This window comes from Dryas octopetala, chromosome 1 (genome assembly GCF_963921425.1).
Source record: "Dryas octopetala chromosome 1, drDryOcto1.1, whole genome shotgun sequence".
NCBI classification, from domain to species: Eukaryota; Viridiplantae; Streptophyta; class Magnoliopsida; order Rosales; family Rosaceae; genus Dryas; species Dryas octopetala.
The window spans coordinates 9,455,932-9,477,153 of NC_141366.1; the positions used below are offsets into that span (position 1 = coordinate 9,455,932).

A 21,222-nucleotide genomic window follows, 5' to 3' on the forward strand; every position below is an offset into this window, starting at 1 on the left:
TTTTTTTTTTTTGGTGTGGTTGAAAGGGACACAAACCGCGTGTTAAAGTAGAATTGCATGCACCAAGGCCATGCAATGATGCAAAATGGAGTGGATGGTGAGCAGACAAGTGAATTTATGATGGTTGGAGTTGGAGCAAGTGTATGTTATATATCTATATAAGGCATGGAACTGAGCAAATTCACAGCTGGTACAGACATCAATGCAAGAATAGAAGCTACCATTCCATAGGATTCCGATTCCCATTCATTGATTACAAATTAATGAGATCGATGTAGTAGTACAGTGTTCGTGAAGGCAACGGCACCAGCTGTGTTGGACCTCTGCATGTATGTAAACAAATGCTAGCAGCATATGTAAGCCAGTGCATTGCAATATGTTGAAGTAATGTAATAATGTAATAAGCATATATATATGGGTAATACAGTAATAATATTAATGTCAATGTGGCATATAGTTAATTATAATTATAATTTGGTGTAGTTGGTTTGGTTCATCACCGTGTTTGACCAGGAATATGGTATATAATTAAGAATTTGATAAATATATATTTAAGAATTAAGATGGCGTGGGAATCCCTTTGGGTCTGAGACTCTGAAACAAAGCCATCCTGATCCCGGCTTTGTATTGCATTGATATCATTAAAGTAAGGAAACCGAGGCCTTGAATTGTGTAGTCTATGTTGGATCACCACGTGTATATGCCACGGACTTTCAGGACTCTGCCCTCTCACCTTCTCATCCTCCATATTCCATAATCTATATCATATCATATATTCATTTTTTTTCATTTTTTTTTCCATTTTCTTTTGATATTACTTTTCAAATCATTGGACCACATTGTAGAATGGCTCCGGCCAATAATACAATTCAAACTGCTCTTAATTAAAAAGGAGCTAGACTTTACATACATATATATTGTAATACAAAACTTTTTTTTTTTTTTTTCAGATTGTCAATTTAAACATTGACTAGGTGAATTTTATTTGACTGTATGCAATGGTACATATATGTGAAACTATATGTTAGTACTGTTAGACTGTTTGAACAAAAAAATACGGTTACAACTTTCAAAATATATAAGAGCTTAATAATTACTGTGTTATATATATCAAACTCTTTGTAATTAAGCCTTAAAGTTGCCATATATGCGAAAAATTAAAAGAGATACATTTGAGTATCTGGTTAGTGATCCTATGATAATGAGGTCAACTGGACCCCCAAAGACTCGATCAAAGAGTACTTTCAGCCTTGGTTGCAAGTTGCACCAATGAATGGTAGGACACCATGCATCTTTAATTCCTCATCAATTTGGGTGGTCTTTATGGTTTCTCTTGGTGATATACTGCTTTTTTATTTTAAGGACTAGCTGCCTAGGATCCGGAATCGATCATGATACATATGTATGTATATATCATTCTCTTTTTCATAGATAGGCACCGAATCCGATTGCTGCTTACCCCAAAACAGTGTCAATATGGGTATATAAGTAATATACGTACATACCATGTATATATGCTTTGAACAACTAAATTAGGACCTTCAACGTTTCTCACTGGCACTGAATTTGATGCAATTTTGTCACTTGATGAACGTAATTCAGGGCACGTACTCAGTGGATCAAAAATTCAACGTCCTATAAGTTTGACCACGTACAGCTTTTAAGAAAATTTCTTAATTTAATTTTAGGTAAATTATAAGGTGCTAGCTAATAGCTAGACATGCCACAATCATCACACGATTTAATATATAAGAAGTAGACGCATGCAGATATGAACCAGGTTGGAATATAAAGGAATGAGAGGAAAATTCTCTAATTCCTCTTTGACTCTGACCCATGACTACTGTGACACCGTGAGCATGCAGAATTGAAGACAGCTGATAGATGAAACTAGATAGGAAAAAGACAAAAATATAATGTAAGAAAAGAAAAGAAATGAACTGTAGTATAATTAATTTGGTAATTAAATTGACAGTTGTATATATGCTGATTTTCTTCATCCTAATAAGGATGATATTAAGGACTAAGGTCTCATATTCAACGACATTACCAAAGTCCCTTCATATCTCATACACTTCATTGTGAGAAAACAAGACACCGCCCCCCCATACTTAATTAATTTGTCAAATTAAATTAACCCCTTTTCATTCATTCATACATACATACGTTTGATTTCTACCTTCGTTTTCTTAATTCCTATTTTTTTATATTGTTACAGCTTCTATTCTTTCTTTATTTCTGTGCCCCATCTTCTTTTGTCAGACTTTAAGCTTTGCAGTACTCATCCACAACTCTCTCTCTCTCTCTCTCTGTATATCTCTCCTGGCCTCTCTTTAAACCTACGACGTCGTGCCCTTGAAGCCAAGAAATTGGCAGTCTCTCTCACTCTCCGCTCGGCTGTCTGCTAGCTTTTTTTTGTGTGGTTGTCTTCTTTTCTTTGTCACAGAGGGAAAGTGGGAAGCCTTTTTCGAAGCTACGCACAGAGCAAAAAGGTCTGCTACCTGCTTTTTCTTCTTTATCATTCATCTTAATTTGCACCCTTTAATGCTTGTCTTTCTTTTTTCCTTTTTGTTCTTTCTTTTTTATTCATGTATGTCTTATTAAGTTGATTTGGAAGCTTCTGATGTCTTAATTGGTTAAAACTGTATGTGTGAGAAGTGTTCTACAAACGTACTCCAAACCTTTCTTATAGCTCCCATGGTGAGCATGCACATCCGATAATGTAAGGGTACACATATGGATCCGTACGTCTTAATCACCAGAAAGTCAAATCTATGTTGGTGGCATGGGGTTTCAAATTAAAATACTACTCATATATGATGAGATATTAATTAGGTGGTAATTGCTTTCTGGTTCTTACAACTTAATTTACTGACAAACATCTTCGAACACTTTGATTTTGGGGGATATGGAAGCTCCATATACGTGTATTAGTGTATATGCATGTGTGTCTATATATACATACACACACAGCGTATATTCTCTAGGTTTGCCTAGGGGAACAATATATCATACATGGCATGGTTGCAGCGCCGCTGCAAGGGTTTCTAGGGATTATGTCCAGTTTATATATAGAATCTGAATAAAAAAAAAAAAAACCAAAAAATGTTGTTTTTTCATGCATGAATACTTCCACATTCATTTTGTAACTCGTTCTCAAGTTTTAGCCTTTTATCACTTAGTACTTTCTGGTGATCATATGGGTGCAATCTTGCATTAATATGCATATATATCATCTTTGAATGAGCATGCATCTAATTAATATTCGTGTGTTTTAAAGTAGCATTATGCTTTTCTTTTCAGGGTATATATACAAATCTGCATATACATAGAATTAAGGAGGAAGAAGATGATGTCTGCAGGAGGCAATGGACAATTGACGGTTCCTCCAGGGTTCCGATTTCATCCGACAGATGAGGAGCTTCTTTACTACTACCTCAGGAAGAAGGTCTCTTATGAAACCATCGACCTTGATGTTATCAGAGAGGTCGATCTCAACAAACTCGAGCCCTGGGACCTCAAAGGTCAGCACTTCAGACTTCAATTAACTTTTTAATTTCTAATTATATATATATAATTAATTTTCTTATAACTGTTTGTTAACCTTGTTGTGCAGAGAAATGCAGAATAGGATCAGGGCCTCAGAATGAGTGGTACTTCTTCAGCCACAAGGATAAGAAGTACCCAACCGGAACTCGAACCAACAGGGCAACCACAGCTGGGTTTTGGAAGGCAACTGGAAGAGACAAAGCCATCCACCTCAGCAATTCCCAGAGGATTGGCATGAGGAAAACCCTAGTCTTTTATACCGGCCGCGCTCCTCATGGCCAAAAGACCGACTGGATCATGCACGAATATCGCCTTGAAGATGACAACAATGTCGAACTTCAGGTAATAAAATAAAAATCTGAACCACACATTTAAACAATATTTCACTTAATTAATAGTTCAAATAATATGTTAGAAACTGTTTGACAAGAGAAAATTTGTTTGGTCAGCAGGAAGATGGGTGGGTGGTTTGTAGGGTTTTCAAGAAGAAGAATCACAATAGAGGATATCAACCAGAATTTGGTCATCATCATCAAGATCAAGAAAACTTCACAACCCACGTGAAAGCTAATGGTTCTTATCATGCCTCTGCAGTACTAGACCATCATCATCATCAACCAAAACAACATCAACAATTGGAAGCAGCATCACTCTATCATCATGCAAATTACACTAGTTTTGATGGGTCCATGCACCTCCCACAGTTGTTCAGTCCAGAGTCAGCTCATCATGTTGCAGCTAACTCATCCTTTGTATCAGCTGCACCTAATAACATGAACAATATCTCTTTGAACAATGCCTTGGACATCGAGTGCTCTCAAAATCTGTTGAGGCTAACATCTACTGCAGCAGCAGCAGCAACAGCAGCAGCAGCAGCAGCAGGACTCATGCAACAGCAGGAGAGACCGTCGACATTTAATGGTGATTGGTCGTTCTTGGACAAGCTGCTTGCAACTCATAACCACACTGGCCTGGACCAAACCAAATGCAACCCTTCAATATTATCTCAGCTGCAGGTTAATAATAGCCATCAACATCATCATCAAGATCATGATGATCATGATCATGTGGGTAATACAAATTCAACGCAGAGATTCCCATTTCAATACCTTGGCTGCGGAGGATCAACGTCTGACATCTTAAAGTTTTCCAAGTAGCATGGCTACAGGGCTGCTGGCATGGTGATATTCACTTCATCGTCATCGATCCTAGCTGAGGGGCAGCCCTTTTAATTTCACTCTTATTTGGATAATTGGATAGTTTTATTAATTAGATATATTTGGTTAAATTTCTATCAATATCTTTTGAGTATCAAAATGTATATAACTAAGTTCAAACAAGAACGAGGGATTTTCCACGATGGAACTTTGGAGCTTTTGTTTAGATTTTTAATATTATATATTCATGTTCTTTTATTCTATCCAGCTTAAATAATTTTCCATAAAGTTAGTGACCCCTTTTCATTTCTTTTCTTGTCTTTTCTTTTCTTTTTTGACTAGGTTTCGGTTTCTATCTTCTATATATTTTTGGCTTGTTAGTTTCGCTCATAGTAAAATTGCAGGTTAAAGGTCGAGTCATGTGTATTTTGGAAGTGTGTGTGTACTAATAATGTTATCTGTATACTAGGTATTACACCTCATCACAACACACGTACTATATATACTAGCATAATGCCATTAATTCTCAAAATATGTTTATTAATGGGAAAACTATTTGTACATGATTCCTTCTTTTCCTGGAATATGGGGAGAATCCTTTAGATCTATATTATTGAGTGGCATTAAGGCCAAATTAAAGATCAATAACCCTCTATTAATTATTAATTTCAATTCCCACGCCTGATATTCCTTAACCTCGCTCATTTGGCTAATTAACTACCTCACTAGATTCAGTCACGACTCACTAGGCCGTAGTTCGACTTGTCTTATTGCATGGCCATTTAGAGTCACCAACTAAATTAATTTTTTTTTTGTCAGAGTCACCAGCTTAATCATCTAGCATTTTTCTTCACGATGTCACATGGACTCTTGAGTTGTCAGCTACCTAAGCATCCCACGTTGGTTTTTCTTTGAGTTGTCAATACCACATTCTTCCTTCCCCATTTTTACCACTTGTTGATCTCTTTAATTTTCCACTTGTAGGTTGACATGTCATCTCCTACATGACCACCAAGTTGCAAACACATCTCCTACATGATCACCAAATTGCAAACTGTATGCACATTTATGATCACCAAGTTGCAAACACATGCATCTCCTCATTTGGCTATAAATACCAGGAGTTCGATTATATTTTTATCATTAAGCAGTGAACCATTTCCCCTTGCAATTGTTGGCTGGGTGGAAATTGGTAACATATATTTATAATATTGAGAGAGAGAGAGAGAGAGGGAGACAGAGACAGATTGAGAGAGAGAGGAGCTTATAAATCTTGAGGGTTCTCAGCTTAAGGTGAGTGGTTTATGTGTAATATGTTATAACATCTCTATTTTATTTATAAAGATAAAAATTGTGATATTCTCATGAATATGTGTTCTTTATAAAACATTTCTCTAATTGAAGACTTTTTTTGTGAAATGTTTTTGTGTTGATCGATATATTTTTAGAGTGCTGTTATTTGCACACTTTTTTTTTTTGCAAACCCCTTTAAAAAAAAATAGAAAACCAAAAGTGAAAAGACCCTTTCTCCCTCCCCTCACCAAGTCCAATTCCATTTTTCTCTTTGCACACCCCATCAACAGACAAAAAGAAAACAAAACACATCCACACAGCCCTCCCCTCCCTTCACCCGACCACCCCTCTCTCTCTCTCTCTCTCTCTCTCTCTCTCTCTCCTTTCCTCTTGATCAGATCTCCCTTTCTGTCTCTGTCCAGCTTCGGCGACAATCCCGGCCCATCGGAGATGTAACCTAGTAGGAGAACTTGCCGAATGACATTTCCCTCACCCTCTAACTTGTCAAACCCAGCCTAGTTAACCTTTATTTTTTGCAAAAGGAATATGAAAAGTTAACTCCATTCTCTATTACTTTGAAGAACTCTAGAAAAGAAAAAATATCTTAACATCAAGTGCTCATCAACAGAAGAAAGAGAGAGAGAGAGGGAAAGGGAAGGGGTGGGCCGGGGTTGTCGCTGACTCGCCGGAGCTGGACAGAGAGGGAAAGGGAGGGGTGGTCGGGTGAAGGGAGGGAGGTGGTCGGGGTGAGGGAGGGGAGGGCTGTGTGGGTGTGTTTTTTTTTTTTTTTTGTTTGTTGATGGGGTGTACAAAGAGAGAAATGGAATTGGACTTTGGGTGAGGGAGGGTGAGAGGGGTCTTTTTACTTTGGTTTTTTTTTTTTTTTTTAAAGGGTGTGTAAAAACTTTAAAAAAAAAAAATGGTGTGCAAATAGCAGCACTCTATTTTTATGTGAACTTGTTGAGAGACTGTATAGTGACAAATTATATATATGAGGAATAAAAGTGTTACACAAGGATATGAGCAAGACAGTGAGCCAAATAAGAGTTACGTGGGGTTACCTTTTAATTCTCATATTAACTCATATATGAAGACAAATAGGGATTAATTACCTGTGATCTCACCTTATCTTTTTTGTTTTTTTTTTTTAATTTTTTCAGATGAGTAACGGCTTTTCATAGACAGGATAAATATATATGTAAATATCTACATATCCATTATCCTCTTTACTTTGTTTTGCTTAGAGTTGCTATTGGTTGAGTTTTTATGTGTGCTTTCTTGTGTTGTTGGGCTGTTTACTTCCTTCGGTTTCGGCTTTTGTTTCTTCAGGTCTTAGTTCCCTTTTGGCACGTGCCTTTCAAGTTCCTTTTCAACAAAAAACAAATTTGGTATTTATATAAGGAATTCATTAATTTGATTTCCAAAAAGTATTCATTACTCTTTATTTTATTTTATTATTATTACACACATTTATCCGGGTCCGGGGGTGACAGTACTATTCCTCTAGGAGCTATATGGACTAGGAAGATAGACTAGCTAGTTTGGCCGATCAATATATACAAGGAACACCAATCCACTTTGCCCTTTATGGCTTTATGTGCCAAAATTTCCCACAGACAAATAGACAGTTATAATTGAACACCTCCTAGCCTAAATAGTGTTTGGCCCTTGGACAGAAGAGTCTGATCCGGAACTTGCCCTATGCAACAAGACAAACAAGGGTAGCACATATTAATTATATATGTGAGTGTGTGTGTGTGTGTGACACGTGTATATATATTATGCATGTGTTGTTCAAATTCAATCCCCTGTCTCTATCCTCTGGCGTGATGGACGGCCCATGTCCCTTATGGAGGAAGACTGTATATTCAAGCCTTCATCATAAGTACAGGGTTTGCTTTCTATGCATATATGGATAGCTTTGGATTAATTGGCTTTTTGTTGCTTTGTTAACTTTGTGTCATCCCAGGAATCAAAATATATATCTGTCTTGCCTTGCTGTGGAAAAGGTGTACATCACTTGGTCTTGAGAAAATCTTTTCGCTTCTATGATGAGGTGTGTAATTCAACTTTTGCTTAACCCATTGGACCTCTTTTTTGCTCTCCTCTCATGCACTACTTATGTATATATTTATATGTTCCAGCTAGCTCTAAAATGCATGCTCTTGCTTGATTTGCCTTTAAAATTTGTTCAGCTTCTTAAATCCTATGTTAACATGCCGTCCTAATGGGAAATTAATAGAAAATTAAGTTGTCGGTCGGTTAATATTCATCTTCCTCGTATCTCTCTTTGGTTGACTAGGTTAGAGGTGTGTTTTTTTTTAATGGATTAATTGAGTGTGTTCATGGCCGGACTACTATAATTAAGTGCATAAATCATTTAGTTCATCTCCACACGTTATACAAGTGAATTCTGAATTGTCTGTGCATATGCAGCAAATTAAAAACGGCTCTTGGACATTCTATGGGCCGGCTTGAGTACTATATCAACTATATATATATATATATGTATGAGAATTTTAACAACCAATTTATTTTCATTGTATATATTAACCCATACATGCATGCGTCATGCATATATGTAGGATGTGTCTATCTATATAAAGTCTTCGGAAGCATTTTCAAGCTAAGGGAATAAAGTCCAAAATCTGAGCTACAAAATTTCAACTGCATGTGGGTTGGATAAGAGTGAAGAATTTGATACATCCCAAAGATACAAAATGGTTTTCATTTAAGGAATAAATTACTCAGGTAAGAAATCAATTTTTTCAATGCATGTGATCTCTTTATTCTTCTTTCCCTGTTTTATATTGCATGAATCTGATGTCCTTATCTGTTGTCTTATCATTTTTAGAGTAGTAATTTTTGAAAACCCATCTTTTTCTTCAAGTAGATTTACTCAAATTTAAATAAAGAGATGCACTTGAAACATTTAAATCTTGGAATGATCATCACACATGCATTAAATGGATATATTGCTTGCACATGCAATTTCTTTTAAAAGCCAACCTTCCCCAATAAAGACATAGCTCAAGACACAAGTTTTCCCATCCTACTAACTTGATTGTAGACTTTGATATATCCAATTGGGTGCTTGCCTTTTGCTACACAATATGGACTTGTGGAGCCTTAATTAGAACTCAATATGGGCCTCCCCTCTGCCTCTGCCCCCACACCTCACAATCAATATTATAATTCACTTAAACAGAAAGCCCAATTCACGTGATAGAGAGTATTAAGTGTTTGATGAAATACCTTAAAGATGTATAAAATTTAACTAGATAACACACGACGATCATCATTCGTTCAACCTCCAACCTAACATAACTACCAACAAGGGTCTAATTTATTTAACCAAAAAGTTAAAATTTAGGGACAGCCTGAAAGCTTTCTTTGGAGTAATGGGAAAAGCCAAAGGCCTAATGCAATATTTAATAATGAATAGGAGTGATAACATGAGGTCCTAAGATGTAACCTAAGTAAGGGATAATGTAGATTAATGAAGAGGATGAGCATATTCATTATTCAACAAAGGAGTGAGAGTAGGGTCTGGGATGGCCTCTTTCTTGCTTGCTATTGGGTTTGGGGCATATGCAGCCACAGGGCATAGGCATATCAGCATATGCAAGTGTCAGTGACTCAGTGCACCAACGACACATGGTCACTGCGACGTGTCTAATCTTGTATCAATTATTATTAAAATCCCAAATTTGTCTGGTGTGAATGAATGGCTAAAATGGTAAAAACAATGTGAGAAACTCTCTCTCTCTCTCTCTCTCTCTCTCTCTCTCTCTCTATGTCTCTGACTCTCTGCTTTTGCTCCCTCTTTCATCTTTAAGACAAAACCCAAATCAAAGATTTTAATCTTTGATTTGATTCCTCAAAGCTCAAAATCTTTATGAAAACCACCAAATCACCAATTAAAGGGTCCTCATGGAAAACCCTAATAAAAGGTTTTAACTTTTAACTTCTAGATATTTTGTTTTTGTTTTTTATTTTTTTTTGTGGAGAAAAATAAAAATAAAAGGAAAAGAAAAAAGATTCTTTTTTATTAATAGAAAAAGAAAAATCTTAGTAATGGGTGTGTTGGGTTTTTTCCAAGTTAAAAAAGGTGAAGGTTTTTTTTCGTTCTTAAGCACTTGGGTTCCGCCACCCGCCGCCTGGCTGAAACACAAGAACAAAGGAGAGACCTTTGGGTCTATCTTGTATTCCAAAGTCCTCCTTTTTGCGTTTATATTAACGAAAACGATAGCAATCTCTCATTCACGTCCATTCCTTCCTAAGGAAAACGAGAAAAAGAAGGAGCAAAAGAGAAAAAGTTGCATTGCTTTTGCTGTTTTTGCTTTGGTTTATTATTCCTGAGTAGACTTTTGACGATTCCCTGTTGGTATATTTGTGGTTTCTTGTGAACCCACAACAAATCTCAGAAAGCAAAAGCGGAAGGGGGGACAGAGGTTCTTTGTGAAGACCGCCATTGTGAACGAGGTTTGGTCTTTATCTTTCTTCGTCCCTCTTTATTTATCTAGTTATGTACACATGATATCTATGCAGATTAGCCTCTCATTGGGCATTGTTGCTTTGTTACATTTTTGTATATTATTCTTTGGTTTTATCAGACCAAAGACAAACTGGGTCTCACTAGCTATAACTAGTGCTAGCGCCGCTGCTTCTTCCTACTATCACATTTATTCTGCTTTGGTTTATATCCCACTCTTAGTGATGTTGGGTTTTCTCAGATTTTGATAGCAGCAGTCAGCAGAGGACCATTTTTGTGGCGGAAAAGATAACAACTTTATAACAAAAATAGACAAAATGAAGTACGTATTGGTGACGGGTGGTGTTGTCAGCGGACTCGGCAAAGGGGTCACTGCTAGTAGTATTGGCTTGCTCCTTCAAGCCTGTGGCCTCCGCGTTACATCTATCAAAATTGGTACTAAGTTTTCCCACTTGGGTTTTGTTTCAACTGTGCAATTTATTTTTATACCTTTAGATGAATACACAAAAATAAATTGCAACTTTTCTTTTTGTTTTACTAGGATTGGTGTCATTTTACTCAATCCCAACTTGTTCACAGTACAATATGCAATTTGTTCTTGAATATATTTTTGTTATACTATCTTGGACGTCAATTTCCTAGATAGAGAAGGTATGCTAGTCAATCGTATAATACTTCACCTCAGTCTCAGCCTTAATTCAGGTGTAGAGGGTGAGCTTGGATTTAGTGTAGCTTCTATTTTAGAATATTTCCTGCTTGTGATTTAAACTTATTTGATATTCACCACATATCATTATACAACTAAAAATCTTTGTAATTTAAGGAGGACATATAAATTTCAAAGCTTCTTCATACATCAATTGTTTCAATTTTATTTACTAATGTTCAAATGTTGGTCCATGCATGCAGATCCTTACTTGAACACTGATGCAGGGACAATGTCTCCTTTTGAGCATGGTGAGGTGTTTGTCTTAGATGATGGTGGTGAGGTAAAGTGCATAATAAACGGCTTCAATTTTGATGCTGTTTTTTAACTTTTGTGGGCTTTTGGTTGTTTCTACTGTTATCTTTAAAAGTAGTTAAGAGTTGGTATGACTTGCATTTTTGTTTTTGAAGGTGGACCTTGACCTTGGGAACTATGAGCGGTTTCTAGATCTCACTTTGACCCGTGACAACAATATCACTACTGGAAAAATTTATCAGGTTAGTTGACCACCTCCTTTCTGTTTGTAGAGCCATGCTTGACGTTTGGATATTACTGAAATACATGTGAGCCATGTCAAACTACTTTCTTCCTTTTTAATTATTTCTTTGTTGTTTTAACAGTCTGTTATTGACAAAGAGAGAAGGGGAGATTATCTTGGAAAAACTGTCCAGGTTTATTTCAACATTCTCATTTTTCTTATCCTTTCCAATATTTGAAAAATTTTTATGTGGCGCCTGAGTTTTATTTCCTTTACACTAGGTTGTTCCCCACATTACGGATGCCATCCAAGAGTGGATAGAGCGTGTGGCAATGGTACCTGTGGATGGGAAAGAAGGGCCGGCTGATGTTTGTGTCATTGAATTGGGTGGAACTATAGGTACATTAACATCTTTTATTTGTTTTAGGATGGGATATTTTCCTGTTGTTGAATAGCTTAGAAGAAAATCCTATCATAATAGCTTAAAACAAACTTCTGCTCCCCATAATGCAGGGGATATTGAATCGATGCCATTTATTGAGGCCCTTGGCCAGTTTTCATATCGTGTAGGTAAGGTCCACGAACTCAACGAACATAGCACTTTACATTACATATTCATGTAAATGAAATTTTCTGTGCCTTTGATTAAACTGTTTTTCCTGACCAAAGTGTTTCTTGTTTTAGGCCCTGGCAATTTCTGCTTGATTCATGTCAGCCTTGTGCCTGTTCTCAATGTTGTTGGTGAGCAGGTACACTGAATAGTATATATTATTGCTACATTTTATACACACTTTGCAGGCTAATAAGCATTGTGTATGCACCTGTATGACTAATTCCCAATAATTTACCTGTTCTAATTAACTTTCTGTTTAAATATTGAATTTGTAGAAAACAAAGCCTACACAGCATAGTGTTCGGGTACTTAGAGGACAGGGTTTGACACCTAATATTCTAGCTTGTAGGAGTACAAAGGTCTCATCTTCTCCCCTCCTCTCCAGATCTCTTTCTTTAGTATGTGGGTGCAGAAATCACAAGTTCTTTTTTTTTTTTTTTCTCTCTTTTTGTTTTTGACAGCCACTTGAAGAGAATGTTAAGGCAAAACTCGCTCAATTTTGTCATGTGCCGGTACGAAACTGTATAATATGAATGCTAGTATTTCTTCGTTGACCTTGAAACTACTATTTACTAATTAGCAAACTCTCTTATACAGGCAGAAAATATTGTCACTCTATATGATGTTCCAAACATTTGGCACATTCCTTTGCTTTTAAGAGTAAGTATAGTGCTTTTGAAATTAATTTTGTCATACTTATTTACATCAAGATCTTTTTCCTTTTTTTGTTAACTTTTGTTCCTCTGCTATCAAAATAGGATCAGAAGGCACATGAAGCAATCTTGAAAGGATTGAACCTTCTAGGGTTTGTCTTACAAACTCACTCTTTGTTTTCTGTATAATCCCTTTCTCTCTTCTTTGCTGCATGGATGCTCCCCTTCCTATGGTTGGACTGTGCCAGTAACATTTATGTGCTGCTGCAAGCTGGCCTTCTAACCTTTCCTTATTTTACAGTGGTGCTAGAGAGCCAAATTTGAAGGAATGGACAACTAGGACAGAAATTTCTTCAACTCTACATGATCCAGTGGGTTTTCAAGATTTCCTCAGTTTAGAAATTGATTTATTTTATCTGTGTAATGCTGGTATCTTTCTCTTAACTGTCATGTACATTACAGGTCAGAATTGCAATGGTTGGAAAATACACTGGTCTTTCAGATTCTTACCTCTCTGTTTTAAAGGTAAATTCTTTATTACTTGAAACAAAATGTTTGCCAACTGATTTTTGGGTCATTATCATCTTTCCAGATGTCATTTCCATGCATAAATTTGTTTTATCATATATGTCCACTTGCTTCTTTGTGTCCAACTTCTATGCTTGGACATTTTTTCTTATGAGTTAGTATATAATACCAGTGTAGCAACTACTGACGTTCAATAGTATTATCCTATATATCATATACGCATGATCAGTATTAGACTTCTTTGCACCTTATAACATGGATTGCATGGTCTAAAAATTGTCTAAGATCAGAGTCTAATATCTAGCTTCTTGCGCCAGGCTCTTTTACATGCGTCTGTTGCTTGCCGCCGGAAACTTGTTGTAGATTGGGTTGCAGCAGGTGACCTTGAAGATGTTACTGCTAAAGAGGTTAGTACTAATTTTAACTTACTATCTTGCAAAAACTTCAGTTTTCATTTTATTTATTATTTACTTTATTAATTTACTGCTTGCAGGCCCCTGAGGTTTATAAGGCTGCATGGGATCTTTTGAAGGTGATCCTGCTTTAATGATTGATTGCGTTAGACGGTCCTTTTTGTTAATATTTATTGGTTGTATATTCAGCCTGTTTTTCCTTCATTGATCCTCTAAATGGCCTTCATTTCAGGGTGCTGATGGTGTTCTAGTTCCGGGAGGGTTTGGTGATAGAGGAGTGCAAGGGAAAATTCTCGCGGCGAAGTATGCTCGTGAAAACAAAGTTCCATTCCTTGGCATTTGCCTCGGGATGCAAATTGCTGTCATTGAGTTTGCACGATCTGTTCTTGGTATGCCTGATGCTAACAGCACAGAGTTTGATCCTGAAACTATGAGTCCTTGTGTCATATTTATGCCAGAGGTATGTTATCCTACATGAGTTGACAAAGTGATGTAATCTTTAATGCTTGATTTTTGTTAAAGCTTGTTTATTCTCACCTGGAAGGGTTCAAAAACTCACATGGGAGGAACTATGCGTCTGGGATCAAGGAGGACTTACTTCAAGGTTACCGACTGCAAATCTGCAAAACTGTGAGGACTTTGAACTGATTTGAGCTTACATCTTTTATATATGTATGCATGTGTATACACAAACTTCATGACTCCTCCAAGGAGTACTAGAATGATCATTATATGCATTATACATATTAAAAAACCAGAGGCACGATTGTTTTCACTGAACCTCCATCATACATTCTCCATCAAGGTAATATACCAATATGGTTTGGGATTATGTTTTAGGTATGGCAATGTGGCTTTTGTTGATGAACGACATCGACATAGATATGAGGTAAGTTTTGTTCATGATCAGCACATGTATTTACATCATTCGACATGGTAGACGCACCATGTAACATAGAAGAGGAATTTGCATCTATTTAATGGAGCAATCTTTGTTTGTGTTATGTAGGTGAATCCTGATATGATATCACAACTTGAAAATGCTGGTTTATCATTCGTTGGCAGAGATGAAACTGGTCGACGCATGGAGGTAATATAGATAACCTGTATATGAAAGCCCTAGTGCCTGAACTACAAGAATACTCCACAATTCAGCTTAATTGTTCATTCTGTTTCTTTCTTGTAATTATGAACATTTAATTAGTTAATAACTGCAGATTGTTGAGCTGCCTGCCCATCCCTACTTTGTTGGCGTTCAGTTCCATCCTGAATTTAAGTCAAGGCCAGGGAAACCTTCTGCTCTGTTCTTAGGTATTTTCTTTTCTTTTCTTCCCTGCTTTTGGAATCTCTTGCTCTGAACTATTTGTTGGTTAATGCAACATCGTGAAGTTGCATCTAGAATCTAGTTTGGCTAATGGGATGCTTTAGTTTCAGATTTAACTTCTTGTTCTGGTTACAGGACTAATAGCGGCAACGCGCAGACATTCGGATACAATCCTACAAAATGATAGCCATGTGATAAAGTCAGTTGCAAATGGGACGAGTAATGGACACATAATGGTGAAACCCCACCAAAATGGACATGCTTTTAAGTCATCCAATGGGTCTCTAAATGGTGTGTATAGCAATGGTAATGGTGTGCACGTGTAAGAGGAAGTTGGTGATGGCCTCGTGGTACTGTTTCTTCGGAAGTGCTTTTGGTAGCTGTCGGTTCTATGTACAGACGCTGAGTATGGGTAGATGGTGTAGCCCTAGAGGACATGTCTTCAGGATGAAGCTGGATTTTGAGTTTTTGAATGACACAGCTGGTAATTCCGAGAAGATTTGGCTTGAAGTGTGATGTTGCTCCATTGAACTGTCATTTTCTTTTCTTTTTTCTTAAATATATGTGAGGACTTTTGGCTGTTGGCCTCGGAAGAGAGGATCACATATAGGTTACATTTCAATATATGTTTTAAAGAATTGACTTGTTTCTTTCTCTAAATAATTATTAGAAATTATGGCCTATATCTTCTTGTGGTAGCCATCTTTGTTCTTTCTTTTCCTGATGCATTTGGAAGTGGAGGGATTTGAATTTAGAGGAAAGATGTAGGTATCACCTGATACTAGTGGATGACAATTTTGTTGCCTCAGTTTCACATAAACGCAAAACCTTATGTAATCATTTAAAACCAAACTAAATAACGTGTTACCCCCCCATTCAAATGCATAAGACTAGATTTTGTTAAACAGTAGAATGTAGCTTTACTTGTACAAAACGATTCCGAGGCTCGAGGACTGGAGCTTCACTTCAACAAATCATGGTTTTCATTACATGAATATCTTATTACTCGGATAGGATAGGGTTTTTTTTTTTATTTAAAAAAATATATATATTCCAAAAGGAAGAATGTCATTCACCTTCTACATTTTCTGAAAGAAAAAAGTTCCTTCAGTTCAGAGCATACAAGTGATCTAAGTAGCAAATCGCCCCATGTAAAGGTAGCTAGAACTATAGATTTGACAAATTATATAAGGTGTCTTGATTGATGGATTCAATGTGCCAATTCGGTTGGGCACTGCTGGGATCCACTGTGGAAATACGTAAGTTGTTCTTGTGAAAGTCAAATAGAGTTCTCCGGTGGCCAACGCTAATGAATGTTATGCCTGCTCTTTCAATCTGCTTGTATAAATGAGCCTGCCAACAGAAGCACAACCAGATTAGTTATAAAACTTGCATCACCAATTTAGAGGACAGGATAATTTCTAGTAAACAAGTACCTCATTGGCTTCATCTAAGGCACTGGTAGATTCATCCAATAGAACCAATTTTGGTTTTGAAAGCAATAAACGTGCAAAAGCAAGGCGCTGCTGCTCTCCAAGGGAGAGAACACTAGCCCATTCATATGTAGAATCTAAACTACCAAATCGGGATAATATATAAGCAAGGCGGACATCCTCCAGAACCTGCACCAGATCCTCCGTTGTGGGCTTACAAGGCTTTTCACTCGCATATTTTGAGTTTGGTGCCTGCATCAAGAAGGGCAGTGAACCTGCAAGATAAATTAATTACACAATCAATTGTCACAGCTGATTATACTTCCACCAGTACACATACCATGATATATTCATATAAAAATGCAATGAAAAATGTGGCTAAAAGAATATAAGTACGTACCAGTTGAATCAGTACTGTCTGATGTGGAAATCGCATCACCAACCCATGTAGGATAAAGTAATTGTTGACGAAGTGTTCCCAAAACCATATATGGTCTTTGAGGAAGGAAAAATATGCCATTATAATTTCTATTTGAGGATCTTTCAAGTCCCACATATGTATCATTAGCAGTATCTATGTGAAGAGGAGCTACGCCAGAAGAAATGGATGGTTGATGCTCTTCTCCATCATTCACATAGAACGTGATTTGTCCTTTTCCAGTACTCCAAAGACCAGCCAAAGTTCTTAACAAAGAAGTCTTACCACTCCCGCTAGGCCCTGTTACCTGTTAACATGATCATTACCAGAAAAGTTCTTCAGCTTCTACAGGGTCACCATTTTATCTAGTAAACTCATGATAAATTCAACATACCAATAGATTTACTAACCAATAAATGCTCACTGTTGTTGATTACTAATGATAAGTCCCTAACCAGCGTGTTACTACTTGGCGTCTTTACAGTCAAATTCTCTATATCCAGTAACTTTTGTGGCCTGTCTATAGGCATGGATCCATTTGACTCTTCAGCTAAACTTTTAACATTACAATATATAAGACGTATCTCTTCTGAGGGGTCAGAATCGCGTTTAGAGTTGCTATCCAAAACATCATCGAATTCACCTGCATGTGTTGGATATCATTAGGTAAACAAGTGTTTAAAGTTACAAGACATCTACCCTATAATATATCTCCTTACTTAGGACCAGTACAGAAGACATTACAAGTGAAACAAATTGCAGATCATAAGAAAAATTATCAACAGAGATGATAGAGTTAGACAAAAAAACAAGATACAGTGTCTGTAGAAGATGGAATAATAAAATTTTCTTGAAGAGTATAACCTCTAGGCTTCTAGTGCTAAATGCAACATAAGAGATATAGTGAAAAGTAGAAAATCTGAGTTGGAAAATAATAAAGGAATATCAACTGCTTTCTAATAGTTTTACATCCCTGATGATCAGAAATATCATTGAAGATGGTTTGAGATGACCTGTACTATAAAGAAGCAGTGAAAAGTAAGTGGGCAAACAATGTTTGTGTACAATGTCAGTAGATTTCTAAACGAAACCAGGAAGGCAAAAGAATATGAATAAAATATCAATTAAAAAGTCTGAAGTTTTGTCAATCTATTTCTTGAAAAGGGAAGACTCATCTATACTCATTCAATTGCTTTTTACGACCCCATATAGCATCAACCAAATTAGCTAGCTTGCTTATAAAGTTCTATCTGGTCAGACTTTAGAGATATGCAACAGATGCCAGTTATAGCAGATGGAGAGAGAAGGATACAAAGACAGTACCAAGTCGATCAATTACAGCTGAAAATGCGCTGATAGCCTGAAATTGGTACACAATAAGGGAGAAGTCTCCAAGGATATGATTAAAAGCAGATACTGATTGATTAATCACACCAAACTCAATTTTGCCTGAGAAATACATAGGTGCAACAACAGCAGCAGGAAGAATCTGAATAAGATAGCGGTATCCATTGGTGAAAAACTCGAGATTTCTTGAAGATATCAACAATTTCTGCAAGGTAGGAATACACAATATTCCACATGAGTGAGAAAAAGGCACATGACTGCATGTAGAGAAAACTCAAATGGAAACAGAAGAAGATTAAAATTATTCATACACTTAGATTTTCAAAAGCACTTTTGAAGCGTTGAAGCAAAAGTTGCATTTCATTTTCTTCACCACTGTAGAAGGCAATTGATTCAGCATTTTCTCGAACGCGCACAAGTCCATAACGAAAATCAGCTTCTTTTTTCTCTTGCAAGAAGTTTAAATTCACCAATCCCTGAAAACATAGATAACATAGTTTTCATTAAATTGAGTTGGTATCGTCTTTTATTGCCAAAGATGTCATTGTATAACATGGGAACTGTTTTTTGTTAAATGAGTTACAAAACTTACCCTTCCAAGAAAGACACTTATAGCTGTTCCACCGATTGAATATACAAGAAGAACAACAAACAGTGGAGGATAGATACCAAATAAGATGTTACTGAATGATATGAGATCTATCACAGCATTGAAAAGTGTTAAAGAGAAGGATAGGGCTGTCCCAGTGAAAGAGCTTAGATCATCGACAATGCGCTGATCTGGATTATCAATGATTGATTGGGATTGAAGTCTGTAAAAGGTTTGGTTGCTTAGGTAACGGTCCATGTAATAGCTTGTCATCCAGGATCTCCATCTCAAAGCTAGAGTTTCTCTCGCATAATCTCTCAACACAAAAACCTGCAGAAAAGTTTTGAATATAGCGAACAATTACATCAATAAGACAAGGTTATTGTGCCATGGAATTGTGAAAGAGAATTGCAGCAACAATAAAAGATACGAATATGCAAACTTACTAATAGAATACCCAAAAAAATAAGTATTTAAATAACTAAAAGCAAAAGGATAATGATAAACTGATGCATTCATTAGTGCATCCGAAACATTGTTCCAAAAATGGGAAAGCAAGTTGAAATCCAAGGATATGCAAGTGCACTCTAGAGATTAATTGTTTCATTATTATTGTTATTATGCTGTTTTCTTTTTGCAAAATGTTATTAAATAATTGCAAGTAGCTTTTGTGTTTTTTCCTTTGTGGGTTGCTGAGCTAATTTCGGGTCTGTTTGTGGTGATTAGAGGAGCATGAAGAGGAAGACAAAAAGCAGAGGGATTGATACCTAAGTGAAAGTGCAGCAATTGGTGCTCACCGGAATTCCACCAGCAAAGGCACCCAGGTAGTAAACTAGTTGCTTCGTGAATTGTTCTTGGTCCTTGTCTTTGTATCATCATCATCACCATCCAAATTTTTTCATGGGCAAAAAAAAAAAAAAAAGGAACAAAATTCAGAAAACAAGCACAAAATGGGAAAAAGGGAAAGATGGTAGAGAGAGAGAGAGAGAGAGAGAGAGAGAGAGAGAGAGAGAGAGAGACTGGCAAGGGCATTGTAGAAGTCGCGGCCTAGGAAGTTGAAGCCGACGCTAATGCCAGTGGTGGCGAGAGTGAGAGCGAAGACTGAGGCCAGCTGCATCCTGGCTTGTACCTTGTCGTCGGAGTACCAATACGGAGCTGCCACCTTCCAGAATCTCCGGAGAAACGTCTGCAGATCAGGTCCCTCTCTTTGCTGCAATTTTTTCCCCAGATTCAACCAAAAACTGAGAATGAAATCAAAAGAGCATGTACAAGTAAAGGAAAGAAAGACCGGACCTCATCGGAGGATGGCGGAGCTGGTGGCGATGGTGGTGGTGACTCCGTGGCAGCTGCTGCACAACGCCATGAAGATTTCAAAGAAGATCCGAGTCCGACCCTGCTCCTCCTCCTCCTCGAGTTCCTGCTTCTACTGCTCGTACTGGTGGACGTGGTGGCCATTGATGGAAACTTGGAGAAGAGCCAATTAGCATGGGCTCCAACTCCAACTCTAACTCCTACTCCAATATGCTGGTAATGGTAGTTGGAGTGTATTTGCGCCTGTATTATCATTTCTTTTATTTTTTATTTTTTCCTTTTCTTTCTGCTAAAACTTTCTTCTTTCACTTATTTTCTATCATTTTTTCTTCGTACGGCTTTTCCTTCCATCCAAACAGAATTTTCTGTGATCTTGCTTTTAATATGTGAATTGATGCGAAGCTACTTGTTGACTGTCGCTTCGCTGCAGTTGATTAAGATTTAAGAAGTAAAAAGTTTTTATTATCAGCAGAAATTCAGAAAATGAATTATTATCCGTCTCACCAGTTCCTCTACGATCCCAGTTATGCCACGCCAGCCCAAGCATATCCATTCTATAGTACTATAGAGGGACTTCACTTGGCTCAGTTATGAACTTTATGGCTTTAGCCGACCCCAACATACAATATATCTTTGGTTTTCCATTGGTTTTCCATTTTACCTCGTTTTTTCAAGTTTATGGTTTATTTATTTTAAATAGGAATATCAAAAAGAAAACTTAGAGTTCAGTTCATTTTATGAGTTTTCTTAAACTAAAATTAATACTAATTTAGAGTTTTTAATTAAGTTTTTTTTTTTTACGGCTTTATATTAGGTTTTAACTTCAAGATTTTGAGTTTCGCCCAAAATCTCAGAGTTAAAACCTAACATGCAGCCTTTACAAAACCCAATCTACACCCTAGAAAGGGAAATACC

The 21,222-nt window shown here is 36.8% G+C and overlaps 3 protein-coding genes across 6 annotated transcripts; 2 read left to right on the forward strand and 1 right to left on the reverse strand.

Annotated features, from left to right (window-relative positions):
* Positions 1 to 3,349: 3,349 nt before the first annotated feature.
* Positions 3,350 to 4,706, forward strand: SMB (NAC (No Apical Meristem) domain transcriptional regulator superfamily protein). 3 transcript variants are annotated; one of them, XM_086236522.1, is made up of 4 exons: positions 3,350 to 3,524; positions 3,617 to 3,891; positions 3,999 to 4,495; positions 4,577 to 4,706. In XM_086236522.1, the coding sequence occupies exons 1-4, from the start codon at positions 3,350 to 3,352 to the stop codon at positions 4,704 to 4,706; spliced, it is 1,077 nt and encodes a 358-aa protein (XP_086092648.1). The 3 variants fall into 3 exon arrangements, with proteins under 3 accessions (XP_086092648.1, XP_086092630.1, XP_086092639.1); XM_086236504.1 differs by having other exon boundaries at positions 4,002 to 4,706; XM_086236513.1 differs by having other exon boundaries at positions 3,353 to 3,524; positions 3,999 to 4,706.
* A 5,381-nt stretch (positions 4,707 to 10,087) lies between these two features.
* On the forward strand, positions 10,088 to 16,237 carry LOC147297520 (uncharacterized). Of its 2 annotated transcripts, none has more exons than XM_086230115.1 (22): positions 10,088 to 10,484; positions 10,717 to 10,929; positions 11,404 to 11,483; positions 11,611 to 11,697; positions 11,821 to 11,871; positions 11,960 to 12,077; positions 12,192 to 12,248; positions 12,363 to 12,427; positions 12,567 to 12,650; positions 12,753 to 12,803; positions 12,889 to 12,951; positions 13,050 to 13,096; positions 13,246 to 13,315; positions 13,407 to 13,469; positions 13,790 to 13,879; positions 13,966 to 14,004; positions 14,118 to 14,345; positions 14,430 to 14,515; positions 14,726 to 14,774; positions 14,895 to 14,975; positions 15,103 to 15,196; positions 15,345 to 16,237. In XM_086230115.1, the coding sequence occupies exons 2-22, from the start codon at positions 10,812 to 10,814 to the stop codon at positions 15,533 to 15,535; spliced, it is 1,812 nt and encodes a 603-aa protein (XP_086086241.1). In that variant the 5' UTR covers positions 10,088 to 10,484; positions 10,717 to 10,811; the 3' UTR covers positions 15,536 to 16,237. The 2 variants fall into 2 exon arrangements, with proteins under 2 accessions (XP_086086241.1, XP_086086240.1); XM_086230114.1 differs by having other exon boundaries at positions 10,736 to 10,929.
* On the reverse strand, positions 16,216 to 20,716 carry ABCD2 (ABC transporter family protein). Its single transcript, XM_086230113.1, has 10 exons — positions 20,290 to 20,716; positions 20,017 to 20,206; positions 19,794 to 19,861; positions 19,000 to 19,326; positions 18,719 to 18,883; positions 18,384 to 18,612; positions 17,471 to 17,703; positions 17,043 to 17,367; positions 16,646 to 16,917; positions 16,216 to 16,562 (listed from the first exon to the last, which is right to left on the reverse strand). The coding sequence occupies exons 1-10, from the start codon at positions 20,560 to 20,562 to the stop codon at positions 16,377 to 16,379; spliced, it is 2,268 nt and encodes a 755-aa protein (XP_086086239.1). The 5' UTR covers positions 20,563 to 20,716; the 3' UTR covers positions 16,216 to 16,376.
* Between the last annotated feature and the right edge of the window lie 506 nt (positions 20,717 to 21,222).

Excerpts from the sequence above, each read along its gene's own strand:
- SMB (XM_086236504.1), top strand. The coding sequence starts at position 3,350 with ATGATGTCTGCAGGAGGCAATGGACAATTGACGGTTCCTCCAGGGTTC. Across the intron at positions 3,525-3,616 it reads CGAGCCCTGGGACCTCAAAG|AGAAATGCAGAATAGGATCA; the intron begins GTCAGCACTTCA and ends CTTGTTGTGCAG. Across the intron at positions 3,892-4,001 it reads ACAACAATGTCGAACTTCAG|GAAGATGGGTGGGTGGTTTG; the intron begins GTAATAAAATAA and ends TTTGGTCAGCAG.
- LOC147297520 (XM_086230115.1), top strand. The coding sequence starts at position 10,812 with ATGAAGTACGTATTGGTGACGGGTGGTGTTGTCAGCGGACTCGGCAAA. Across the intron at positions 12,249-12,362 it reads CCAGTTTTCATATCGTGTAG|GCCCTGGCAATTTCTGCTTG; the intron begins GTAAGGTCCACG and ends TTCTTGTTTTAG. Across the intron at positions 12,952-13,049 it reads ACATTCCTTTGCTTTTAAGA|GATCAGAAGGCACATGAAGC; the intron begins GTAAGTATAGTG and ends CTATCAAAATAG.
- ABCD2 (XM_086230113.1), bottom strand. The coding sequence starts at position 20,562 with ATGATAATACAGGCGCAAATACACTCCAACTACCATTACCAGCATATT. Across the intron at positions 20,207-20,289 it reads CTCCGCCATCCTCCGATGAG|CAAAGAGAGGGACCTGATCT; the intron begins GTCCGGTCTTTC and ends AAAAAATTGCAG. Across the intron at positions 19,862-20,016 it reads CTTCTACAATGCCCTTGCCA|ACAAGGACCAAGAACAATTC; the intron begins GTCTCTCTCTCT and ends GATGATACAAAG.